The sequence below is a fragment of the Corythoichthys intestinalis genome, chromosome 20, assembly GCF_030265065.1.
Source record: "Corythoichthys intestinalis isolate RoL2023-P3 chromosome 20, ASM3026506v1, whole genome shotgun sequence".
In the NCBI taxonomy this organism is placed as follows: Eukaryota; Metazoa; Chordata; class Actinopteri; order Syngnathiformes; family Syngnathidae; genus Corythoichthys; species Corythoichthys intestinalis.
This window is the reverse complement of record NC_080414.1, coordinates 35217894-35230533: the sequence shown is the minus strand read 5'-3', so window position 1 is coordinate 35230533 and position 12640 is coordinate 35217894. Positions and strand designations below refer to the sequence as shown.

At 39.4% G+C, this 12640-nt stretch overlaps 1 protein-coding gene across 1 annotated transcript in view; it reads right to left on the bottom strand.

The window, feature by feature from the left end:
• Nucleotides 1-864: 864 nt before the first annotated feature.
• Nucleotides 865-12640, bottom strand: part of LOC130908456 (crystallin J1A-like) — a 71127-nt gene continuing 59351 nt past the window's right edge. The window contains exon 12 of the mRNA XM_057823894.1: nt 865-1246. Within this exon, the coding sequence (XP_057679877.1) occupies nt 1148-1246 (99 nt within the window). The 3' untranslated portion in view covers nt 865-1147. The remainder of the gene's footprint in view (nt 1247-12640) is intronic.

Sequence of the window (12640 nt, the reverse complement as noted above, 5' to 3'; positions counted from 1 at the left end):
CATATATACATGCATACTTATGTACGTACATGCATAGAAACATAGATACATATATGTATCTATTTATATATCTATCTATCGATGTATAGATATATATTAGAGACGTGACTGAAAATTCGGTGCCGAAAACTTTTGGCTGAGAATGGCAAAAATTCCATTCTCGTTTTTCGGTTAAAAGACCCAATATTTACCACCGAATAGTGTGAAGTATCTCCTGTCTTGAGTCTTCTTGTGATGACGCAATCAAAACACAGCGAGAAGCAACGTTGCTTCTCGTCCCACGTCACATTATGTACAGTGCATTTGAGCCTGTGTGAATAATTTGGAGTTTAATCAAGCGAGAAATATACGAATAAAGTAGTAAATGCATACATGTGCATTTAGTTTAGCACAATAATTTTATTCGACATCCGACGTGAAACGCACATTGAGATCTCATTTAACGAGGGTAGGGGAATATGAGTTGGCAACGGCCCACTCTTGCGCTAAGCAGTACAGAGAATGGAAGGATGATTTTTTTTTTTTTTTTTTTTTACATCTCTAAAGCAAAAGATATCAAAATGTTGGATGAATCAAATTTAACTATGTTGTGGCGAGTGCTTAAAATGAATGGATATAGAAGTCAGCACTTTTAGGAACCAACAGCCCCTTTGAGGGAAGCATTATTTTCTGTCTCAGGCTGTTCCAGTAGTAAATCTGCTTTTTCACTTCTTAAGAACCAAGCATACTCCACGGAGTGGGAAGACAAAAACCAAATGAATTCTACACATCAGCAAGAAAAAAAAAAAAAACATGTTTCCAGAACTCAAGAAACCTCATCTCTCAATCTTGAACTGAGGAACTTCAATTAAAACATCATACACATGCAAGCAACTTTATATTTTATTAGCAACTGATGGTTTTTAACAACACTCTTATGTTCTTACTCATCTCAAGCTCTTGGCAAACACTGCCCTCTTCTTGCATAATGCAACTTTGACACAACAAACAGATTCAAGTCTCATTCAGTCCAAGGCTTTTTAAACAAGACTGTCATAAATTGTCATTTCAAAGCAAATCAGCAATTTAAGGGAAGTTTATGAATAGGAATGAAAGGTACTAACTAAAGCCATTTCTTATTTGGGGCGTCTCAAAAATGAACTACATTTTACGCAGTTTTTTGGAACATGCTTTCAGCTAGCTCGAGCAGACGAGGATATCTGAGTGTCTTCTTCTTCCAAGTCTCTGGGATTCCTTGGAGGCCAGTCTGAAAAACATCATTAAACACAAGAATGACTGACACACATTTACACAGAAGTTCATTCAAATGTTAGCCGTTTTTTTTTTTTGCCACTGCAAACGTAAATATCTAGCTCAGTAAGAAACTATTGCCTGCTTATCCTCTTTCAACTGTTACTAAGAAGCTGGAGTCCATCCTACACTCAGAACGCACCAGACTGGCTAATAGTCAATCGCAGAGCTCATTGAGACAGGCAACCATTCAATCTCACATCCACACTGTCACAGAGTGGGAATCAAACCCAGCTGCCAGCACCAAAGTGGGTGATTAAACCACTACAAAATCATCAGTAAATTTAAATATCAATGAGATAAACACGCTAATTTACCGCGATGCATAATTACAATGAAGAAAATTACAGTGGTATGAAAAAGTATCTGAACCTTTTGGAATTTCTCACATTTTTGCATAAAATCACCATCAAATGTGATCTGATCTTTGTCAAAATGACACAGATGAAATAACAGTGTCTGCTTGAACTAAAACCACCCGAACATTTATGGGTTTTCATATTTTAATGAGGATAGTACGCAAGCAATGACAGAAGGGGGGAAATAAATAAGTGAACCATCACATTTGATATTTTGTGGGACCCCCCTTTGGCAGCAATAACTTCAACCAGACGCTTTCTGTAGCAGTAGATCAGTCTGGCACATCGATCAGGTCTGAACTTGCCCCATTCTTCTTTATAAAACTGCTGTAGTTCAGTCAGATTCCTGAGATGTCTGGCATGAATCGCTGTCTTTAGGTAATGCTGCAGCATCTCAATGGGGTTCAAGTCTGGACTTTGACTTGGCCACTCCAGATCGTGTATTTTGTTCTTCTGAAACCCCTCTGAAGTTGATTTGCGTCTGTGTTTTGGATCATTGTCTTGTTGCAGCATCCATCCCCTCTTTAGCTTCAACTGTCTGACAGACAGCCTCAAGTCTTCTTGCAAAACATCCTGATAAACTTTTGAATTCATTCTTTCATTAATGATTGCAAGTTATCCAGGCCCCGAGGCATCAAAACAGCCCCAAATCATGATGCTCCCTCTACCATGCTTCACGGTTGGGAAGTGTTGATGTTGGTAAGCTGTTCCATTTTCCTCCACACACGACGTCGTGTGTTACTCCCAAACAATTCAACTTTGGTTTCATCGATCAACAAAATATTTTGCCAAAACTTCTGTGGAGTGTCCAAGTGCCTTTTTTACAAACATTAAATGAGCAACAATGTTTTTTTCAGACAGCAGTGGCTTCCTCCAGGGATCCCTCCCATGAACATCATTCTTGGCAATAGTTTTACATATAGTTGATGTGAGCACAGTGGTATTGGACTTTGCCAGTGATTTATGCAAGTCTTTAGTATGACACAGGTGCCCATGCGGAGTTTGTGGTTTGCGAAGTGGCTTTCAATGATGGCGATCTCCCTGACGATGATGATGATGGTTTTTCCATTCAGGAAACTTTCTTTCAGACCCCGCCACCGTCTCCAACTCCGGGTTATGACAATATACGTCGACATGTCTAATGATTCGATTGAATAAAGCCTTTTAGGAGGTTCTTTCTGATGATGTTTCTGTCGCAAATATTGAATAAACAGGTGGGAAATGTTGAGGTAATTATCGAGGGTTGATTGAACATTTGCTTGATTGATTGAATATTTGCTTGTGCTCATATATACCATACATAATACATATTGCCATATTTTTTTTCTTATTTGATATAACCAGTAAATGATTATTGCTTGCTATACTAGGTATAATGTTTAAATATTACAAAGTGTTAAAAAGGGTCGGGATGACAACTGCCTTGCTTCATGGCCGCATCATTGCGTAACTAGACCTTCCGGGACATCTCCAGCACCTGGCATCTAGACTTTCGTCTAGACCTTCGAGGACAATTTTTCCATTCGAGGACATCTTCCATGGCCGCAGCGTTGCATAACTGAAGTGTCTGGGTCATTCTGACCACTTCACCTGTGCCCTTGCTTACACACGTGCATGTAGTTAGTTCCACCTACATGCTCACACATAGCCAACCAAAATCACATGGGTGTCTCCAGCTAAATAAAAAGAGCAAGGAGGGTTTTTTCCTTAGATCAATTTTGGTGACTATACAGCATAATCTAGCATTTCTCTGTCTAGTCCCTCTTTGCTCTCCTTGGCCAAGAAAACTGAGTGTCTTCTCTCCTTATTTTTGGGTAATTTTACAAATGTCTACCTAAGGGTCTATTTTTGAACTTGACACAGACACTCTAGAGTTCTTTTTTACCGGTCAGAGTATTCTGCGCTGAACTCTTGGCGTCATCTTTGGGGGACGGCCACTCCTTGGGAGAGAAGCAACAGCGCCAAACTCTCCATTTGTAGATAACTTCTCTGACTGTCGATTTATGAACATCCAGACTTTCGGAGATTGTTTTGTATCCTTTCCCAGCTTTGTACAATCAACAATCCTTGATTGCAGGTCTTCAGACGGCTCCTTTGACCGAGCCATGATGCACATCAGATAATACTTCTCATCAAGAAATTTCTTACCAGGTCTGTGTTTTAAAGTGGGCAGGGCAGCTTTAAACCACTCATCAGTGATAGGGCACACACCTGACTTAAAATATTTGGTAAAAATCAGTTTCAATTGCCCTGAAGTCTCTTTAGACAGAGGGTTCACTTACTTATTTTCCCCCCTCTGTCATTGTTTGCATGCTATCCTCATTAAAATATGAAAACCTATAAATGTTTGGATGGTTTTAGATACAGCAGACACTGTATTTTCATCTGTGTGACTTTGACAAAGATCAGATATTTGACATTTTAACATTTGATGGTGATTTTATTATTATTTATTATTATTCATTATTAAAGTAGAAAACTACATAAGGGAAAATCACATTGTTTTTTTTAAATCCCCACAATAAACCTGGTGTAAGAATTTTCACAACAGTATTTGCTCGAACACGGTTTAAAAGGGTAACACCGTTTGTTTTCGACGACTAGATGTCCTCAGACTCCTCACCACACACCCAGGTCACAGAGGAACAGCGTGCGGGGCTGAGGGGGGTGTGGTTATGCGCCGGTTTAGCTGCACACACATTTTTTTTTTTTTAATGTAATTTAATTAATTTAAAAAAAAAAAAAAATGTTTTCAAGTAGAGTACTCGGTGGTGTGCCTGCTGTCGGCCAGCATACACATACAGTGCCCTCCATAATTATTGGCACCCCTGAAAAACATGTCTTTTTTAGCTTCTAATAATTTTTAAAAATTCAAATAATATGGTTGAAGTTGAAGCCTGGGACCGTGTGTATTTTTGTGTGAAATTAAACATTTCACACAAATAAATGCAGCATTTGCAGTTTTACACTAAATGGCATGAAAGCTGTGTGAGATTTAAAAAAAAAAAAAAAAAAAAAAAAAAAAAAATTGTCAATTTTCACACACTTAACTGAAAAACATTACACTAAAATGTGTGCAAAGGTGTTTAGAAACACTGCTTAAGTTAGCCAGTCATACCATTTTTTTGTCCAGTGGTCTCCTGTCAGTGCAACAAACGTAACTCTGGCTAGTTGCTCCACGTTCGTTGCCTTTTCATTTTCAAAAAGTTCATGAATTTTTGTGGCAATAGTTGCCCGTGAAGCTGTTGGGTCGCCCAATGCTATCTGGATGAGATTTTCAAGGCCCTTGTCTTCGACTAAGTTAATGGGTCTCTACAGTCTCTGGCTACCCATCTAGCAATAGCAGTAGTCAACCTACTTGTTGTTCTTTTGTTGACAAGTCCGAGTCCGCACTCTGCCAGTGTAGTTTGATGACTGCAGCTTGTTTTTGCGGAGTTAGCGTCATTGCTAACACTAGCGAAGATATGCTTGGCCCGAAGGTGGTACTTTAGGCTGGTTGTGCTTCGATGGAAGGACAGTTCATCACAGCAGTATGTGCACACAACTTTTGTTTTATCCAGATTTCAATTAGGCAGCTTTTTAAAATGGAATTTGCCATGAAGCAGTCCAGGGTCATCATCCTCACTCATTGTGGCTGGCTGCATTTTGTCCTGCATTGCCGCACGGAGAACGTAAACATCATCGTGTGGGACTACGGGAGGCAGGTGAGGCCAAAATTAGTGTGAGCGGTAAATTGCGTTATTGTTTTTTAATGCGTTAATATTTCCAGATTAATCATGGTCGTTAACGCGTTATTGTTGACAGGCCTAGTTTTAATATTAAATTATTGTGATTCGTACTGACATTTATCTTTTAAGAACTACATGCTTTTCTATCCAAGGTACCCTTTAAAAGTTTCACATGTCGAAAATAGACAGAAGGGAATTAATGCAATAACGGAGCAATTTTAACAATTATAACGATTGATTCACAACATCAAATGTATTCCAAACATAGCAAAGTTTACTATCTTGTTATCCTAATATCCACAATACTCCTGTGTCTAGTTAAGTTTAGGGTAAAGAATTGGGCTAGGGAAAATTGTCTCAAAAACTCTTTGAACTTCACGTAGTGTGACCTATGTTTTTTTGTTGTTGTTGTTGTTGTTTTTTGGGGGGGAACAAAAAAACATGAAAAGTAACACCAGTAAAGGCCCAAGTACACTGCATGCGTGATCGTTGTGGTTCCGGTCCGGTTCAGTGTTGCCTGCGTGCCACGCAGTCCGTCAAAAACAGGAAAATCATACCGGCTGCTGCACGGCTGCGGTCCGCCAACCTCGTCCCCCCGTGAGCTCTCGCGTGATCGCGCGCGATAATGTGCCATTTAAAATAACGAAAAACACACGGAGTCTATACTCATCAGAGAAGCAGAGAGAGAGCACATATTTTCTTTGCATATTGATATTTTAGTTAATCTGGAATTAAGAGACAGACATGACTGCACCATGATGAGATCAGGACAGAAAAACACACATAATAGGACACCTTGCAGCTTCCTTTTTTATATTGTCCTTATAGAAAGGATCTGCTGCATCATAAATGATTTTGTGGGTTTCCACCTCCATGATGAAGCGCTCATCATCCATCTTCGCTCGTGTTTAAACCGTGATTAGGCACCTGGGCTGTTACGTCCAGGCCCAGGGCCGCCCATTTTGTCAGATGCGTGTCTGGCAAAAATAGAAAATAGCCAATAGACCCTACCCACGTGACGTCACAACTCCTTCCTCCTGACTGGTGCCGCCCAATTGTCCGTCAACACATCATGTTTCCCTGTTACGGCTACGTACATTCCTCCTATTTATGATGTGTTTTTCTGCTCGTTAACATTAATAATCAAAATGGTGAAGGCGTGTGTGGCGGTCAGTTGCAATAACAGAGAAGATAGACGGAGAAGACGGAGAGACTTGAAGTTCTACCGGATTCCGAGAGACCCGGAGAGAAGAGAGCGAGATGGGCTGCTGCAATTCGACGAGAAAACTGGGCTCCAAACGATTACCACAGATTATGTAGTAGTCATTTTATATCTGGTAAGATGCATTTAATATATATTCAGAGGGTTTTGGGCTGACAACCACAATTAAGATCATTGCTAGGCTAATCGCCGACAGCATACACGTATGTATGTAGTGAGAGTGCTATCGCTAAACCATATAAACATTAATAGCCCTAACTCCATTGACAAACGACATGAAATACATTAGACTTGACAGTGGATGTTAGCAATAACAAAAGATTTTGAATTGAAAATTTCGTAACTCACCTTTCCAAGCACAAGATAGATTCCTGCCGAATTTTCGTGGACGAGGACCTGTTTCACCCAACCAGCAACGAAGTATTTATAAGCCTCCAAGCTCTTAAAGTTTTTCAAACTTTCGTGAGAATAGGCTGATTTTGTGTGGACAAGATAGTTGTACAGTTCAGGGTAGCTAGCAGATGTCAGGCAAATACGGCGGAGACAGCGGGTCGAAAAACATCGATTTAGGCATCAAATATGGATCTGGCGAATGGATAAACTGAAGCTTTTCCACATAACGCCTTTTATGCAATGCATCAAGTGAATTTTTGGCATCTGAAAGCACCGGGTCTTCCATGAAATGCATTATAAATTGCTCGATCAATTGAGACCATTGATAATACAGACACAAAATGACGGACAAGTGGGCGGAACCATACAGCGAGCATGCGGCACGCCGGAGTTGGTCCGCAGTCAATCCGGAGCACTGACGTGGCCGGTATACGTTGAACAATAGGATATAATGGGAACGGATTGGCTCCGGCGCTATTTTTTTTTACCGGAGTCGGACCGGAAACGCAACGATCACGCATGCGGTGTACTTGGGCCTTTACTTTGCCAAGTAACGAATTACTCTTACATTCAGATAACTGAGTTACCAACTGAATTACTTTTTGGTGGAAGTAATTTGTAACTGTAATTAATTACTTTTTTAAAGATTAACAACACTGAATATCACTAAGACTAATAAGTATTTTTGTCCAAAAGACGAAAATTAAAATGGCTGCCAAAAACAACACTGACTGGAAACAATTTAATTTATATGATTCACGCTTGGATAAATGTCAACACTATTAGAAAAGCTTTGAAGTCAACCAGTTAAATGAATGATAAATGAATGATAAGACTGTTTCGTTTGAAACTATGATATTAGGAAATCCATGAGAGGAATCAAGCTTGTCTTAACTGTACAAGAAATTTCCAAGTGCCAAAGAAGAGAACACATAATGCTGGATTTAATCTATTATTGTCCCTTGTTTACTGTGTCCTTTTCTTTACTGAATGTATTGGCAGGATACACAGTGTCATGCTGCTATGATGTCATTGTAGCTGACGCAGCTCTCACTATCCGCCTACACTCTCCCATAGCTGAAATACAAGCCAGATCAGCGTTTACAGTTACGAACCATTCCACGGAGAACTGCAGTAAGTACATTATATGTATGAAGACCAAAACAGAATGTTTCAATATCCTGCATTACACTGATAAGTGAGAGGTCCCTACTGTATCTCAAGCACAGCTCTAACAGTGCGACTGACTTACTGTGTTTTGGCAGCTGTCCCGGAGAGAACACTTATGCCTTTCCCTTTAAAAGCTGACGTTTTTGACAGTATTTCCTCAATAGAGTAGTTTGATACTTTGCCATTTTAAACTCTGCTGCAGATCATAAAAGCATGGCAATTGATGTAACATCCATGTGCATATTCAAAATGGGAAGGTTAAGTTTTACAAAAGGTATTGCAAATTAGATAAGAGCGTCCAGACCTTGAGAATTCTACAACTTGTTTTTAGTTTTAATACTGAATAAAGTGCAGGCTAGTGTATTTTTTTTTTCCTGAATGAGTGTGACTAGGAAGTTATAAAGCTACTACCGTAATTTTCGGACTACATTCCCTGACAAAGGTCTTGTCGCTTATCCATTTTGTAGAAACAATTGCTAATAACCTGACTTTTAATTATTCAATTGGTTTCAGAAATGGCTCATATGAAAGCTAAGACCCTCCCAAATGATGTTGAATGTACAAAAATAGATTTGTTTCACTGAAAAAAGATTTGTTATTTAATGAAGACATAAAGGTCCAACTTTGGCAAGACAAAAGTTTTGTCGCCTACAGAAAGTAGTGTGAAAATTGAACAAAAACTGTACTTCAAATATAAAAATATGTGACATAACTTAAGCGAATTACGTAGTAGTGTCGTGAGATCCAAATTTAATATTTTGTATTACTCCCATGGGCTTCGGCAAGGATTCATACAAATTATTGATGAAGTTGTTCATCAGGAAAATCAAAGAAAGCAGTCTTGCATGCCTCCCAGAGTTCATCAACATTCTTGGGTTTCGTCTTCCATGCTTCCTCTTTCATCCTACCCCAGACATGCTCAATGATTTTCATGTCTGGTGACTGGGCTGGCCAGTCCTGGAGGATCTTGATCTTCTTTGCCTTGAGGAACTTTGAGGTAGAGATTGAAGTATGCGATTGAGCACCATCCTGCTGCAGAATTTCTCCCTTTTTATGGTTAGGAATGTAAGAGGCAGCTAAGATTGGTGTACCTGTAAGGTGTACCTGACTATAAGCCACCACCCACCAAATTTGACATGAAAACGGAATGTGTTCATCGATAAGCCGCACAGAACCATAAGCCGCAGCTGTGCTCACCGTATTATTGGATATTCACACCAGTTTCTGAGGTACTTCCACTTTACTTCTGCATTTCTGCTCTCGTTATACACGTTGTCTAACCCAGTCTTTTTCGACCGGTGTGCTGTGGCACACTAGTATGCCCTGAGAGATCGTCAGGTGTGCTGCGAGAAATGATTCAATTTCGCATTTTTTATATATCATCGGGAGGAGTTGCACTCGGAACGAAGGAGGAGGTACAAGGTTGCGGTCATGTGCATATGAGCGAACATTGCTCGTGTCGCATTGAAGAACCGCTCGGATTTCTAGCAATAAGCCACCTGGCTGTCCACGACAATGTGGACCCCAGCACGTCTACTGTACATCATTTGATTAGACTTCTCAAGTGTCGATATACACGAAATTGTCCTTTCCATTTTAGCCATATGTGACGACTGTCAATCCTCCCCCTGTGTTTTATTCCAATACATTGTCGAGGACCGTAAGGTGTCTGATTGCTAGAAATCCGAGCAATTCTTGAACACGACAGGAGCAGTTATCCAAACGTTGCTTAAAAACAAGCTGATGGACTATTTTTTTTGCCTTCATAAAAACACAGAGAAACAGGCAGCTTTTTGAGAAAAACTACAAAGGTAAATGAGAAAGCCCTCAAAGCCTTGTTGCTGACTGAACTTGTTGCTAAATCCAAAAAGTCCCACACTGTGACGGAAACATTAATATTACCTGCCTGCAAAGCCATTGTCAGCAAGGTGCTCGACTCAGATGCAGTTAAAGACATTGCTAAAGTCGCCTTGTCTGATAATTCTGAGCTTTTCAAGCCTAACTGCTATATAAAAAATAAAATAAAAACAGAGAGACTGGGAGCTGTTGACGAAGATTCCTGCCAGGATATTGGCTTCGAGTTCATCTAAACAGGCTCAAGTTTCTTACTGAGTAAGTATAAATATGGACAAATTATTTTATAATTAAATATACTGTGCAGAGAGTAATTTTGGAACATTTTTTATATGTGGTGTGCCGCGAGATTTTTTCCAATGTAAAAACGTGCCGTGAGTCAGAAAAGGTCGAAAAACACTGCTCAAACCAAAACAACAAAGAAACTGGAGCGGCATCACTCATCAAAATCCCTCAAAAAAGACAATTTGGAAATACCGCTTCCATCTGCCATCATCACGACATGTGGGGACAACATGAAGAAATGGCGAAGAGTCGCCACAACCATGTTTTTGTATTTTATTAGTCTAATGCCAGTGGATGGAAACGCAATCAGGGCATCCAGTGCCTGCACATCAACAAAGTTGAATGTGTCCTAACACATGAAAACAGGAATTTTGTGTTCATGAAGGCAGATGTGCAACAGCTGAGACATTAGCTTCGCTAAATATAGCTATACAACAAAAAAAGGAATGGAAAACTAACACTCATCTACTACAAGTCATACACAGGCTTTTTACCCTAAATGCATAAATGCAAGTGTTACACATTTGTTTACAGGTAGAAAATCGCTTCTAGGCAAGGGGAGACAACTTGATGTGCCTCACAACAACACTTGTGTCGATGGACATATTTCGAGACGCAGTGCATTCTACCTTGATAATGGAAGGCTTGATTTATGCTCTGCCTTCGTTCAGATTTTTCTGATAATTTTATAAATTGTGATTTATTGACCTGTTTTACACATGCACCAATTGATCGAAATAAAATAAGAAATGGAATAGTGCTGTCAGGTCTTCAGACAGCTCTTTTGACCGAGCCATGACGCACGAACATGTACAGTAAGGCATAGACTTCATAATTGTATTGACGGGTCATTTCCGTCAGCCACTGCGCAAGGCCTTCAAGTGGGGGGGCTGTCCTACAGTCATCTTCAGGTTTCGCAGTCGGTTGCAACACATGCAGGGATCCAACGCCGGATTTATGTTGAAACAGTACGAAAGCTGTACCGCATACAAACAGGAAGGATTGTCTCAGGAGTGATTTGTTCGGGGATTCAAGGTAATTACGTATAATATTTTCATACCATGCATGAATTTTGAAACGTTGGGAAAAAAAAATCAATGGGAGAAATCAACCGCCACGGCATTGGTGTCATTCTTCGACATATATACTGGACTGTCTCAGAAAATTAGAATACACAATATTCTAATTTTTTGAGACAGTCCTGTGTATATATACAGGACTGTCTCAGGAAATTAGAATACACAATATTCTAATTTCCTGACTGTCTCAGGAAATTAGAATATTGTGTATTCTAATTTCCTGAGACAGTCCTGTATATATACACAGGACTGTCTCAAAAAATTAGAATATTGTGTATTCTAATTTCCTGAGACAGTCCAGTATGTAAGATAAATGCTAACTGCCCAGTTTATGCTCTTTTAACAAAGAATCGATGCCGTTTTACGTTCATATCTATAAAGAATTCGGGTATTCAAGCATTTATTCACAAGAATTTTCACCGGAAAAGCTCTTAGTTGTGATAAGGGGGCTGCCACAATGGCTAACAGACTAGCATCATTCTTCGACAGATTTACGTAAAATAAATGCTAACTGCCCCCCCCCCCCCTTTAACTAAGAATTGAGACTTTTACGTTCGAAACTATAAAGAATTGGGGGATTTAAGCATTTTTTCACATGAATTTTCACCAGACAAGCTCTGTTTACATATGACGGCCGCCACATTGATTAATTGACTAACATCGTACTTTGACATATTTACGTAAAATAAATGCTAACTGAAGGTTTTTTTTTTTTTTTTTGCTTTTAACCAAGAATCAAGACTGTTTTACGTCCATATCTATAAAGAATTCAAGGATTTAGGCATTTATTCACAAGCATTTTCAATGAAAAAAGCTCTTTGTGATTCCACTCATCAGCCACGCCAACAATGCAGGCCCCCTCTTAATCGGCCCCGCGCCCCGTCAATATCATTATGAAATCTATGAGTAAGTGTTTGAAAAATCTATTCCAAAATATATGGCGATATTACATTATGCAATTTAGGGCTGAATAATATTGGAAAAAAACTGACATAGCGATTTTTGGGGGGGTTTACTATATAAAAACCAAAAGACTCTTCACCAGACTTGAATAGCTCTGTTTGGGAAGACTGACTCACTATGACTACATTATTCATTTATTTATTTTATATTTATATTATTACACTATGTATTCAATGAATACATGTCCCGATCCTATCACATGATCAGAAATCGGCCAATCGCGCCATTTATCAGAGGATCGGAATCGGGTAAAAAGGATTGGGTTTTTAATTTAAAAAATATATTTGTTTTTTTGCT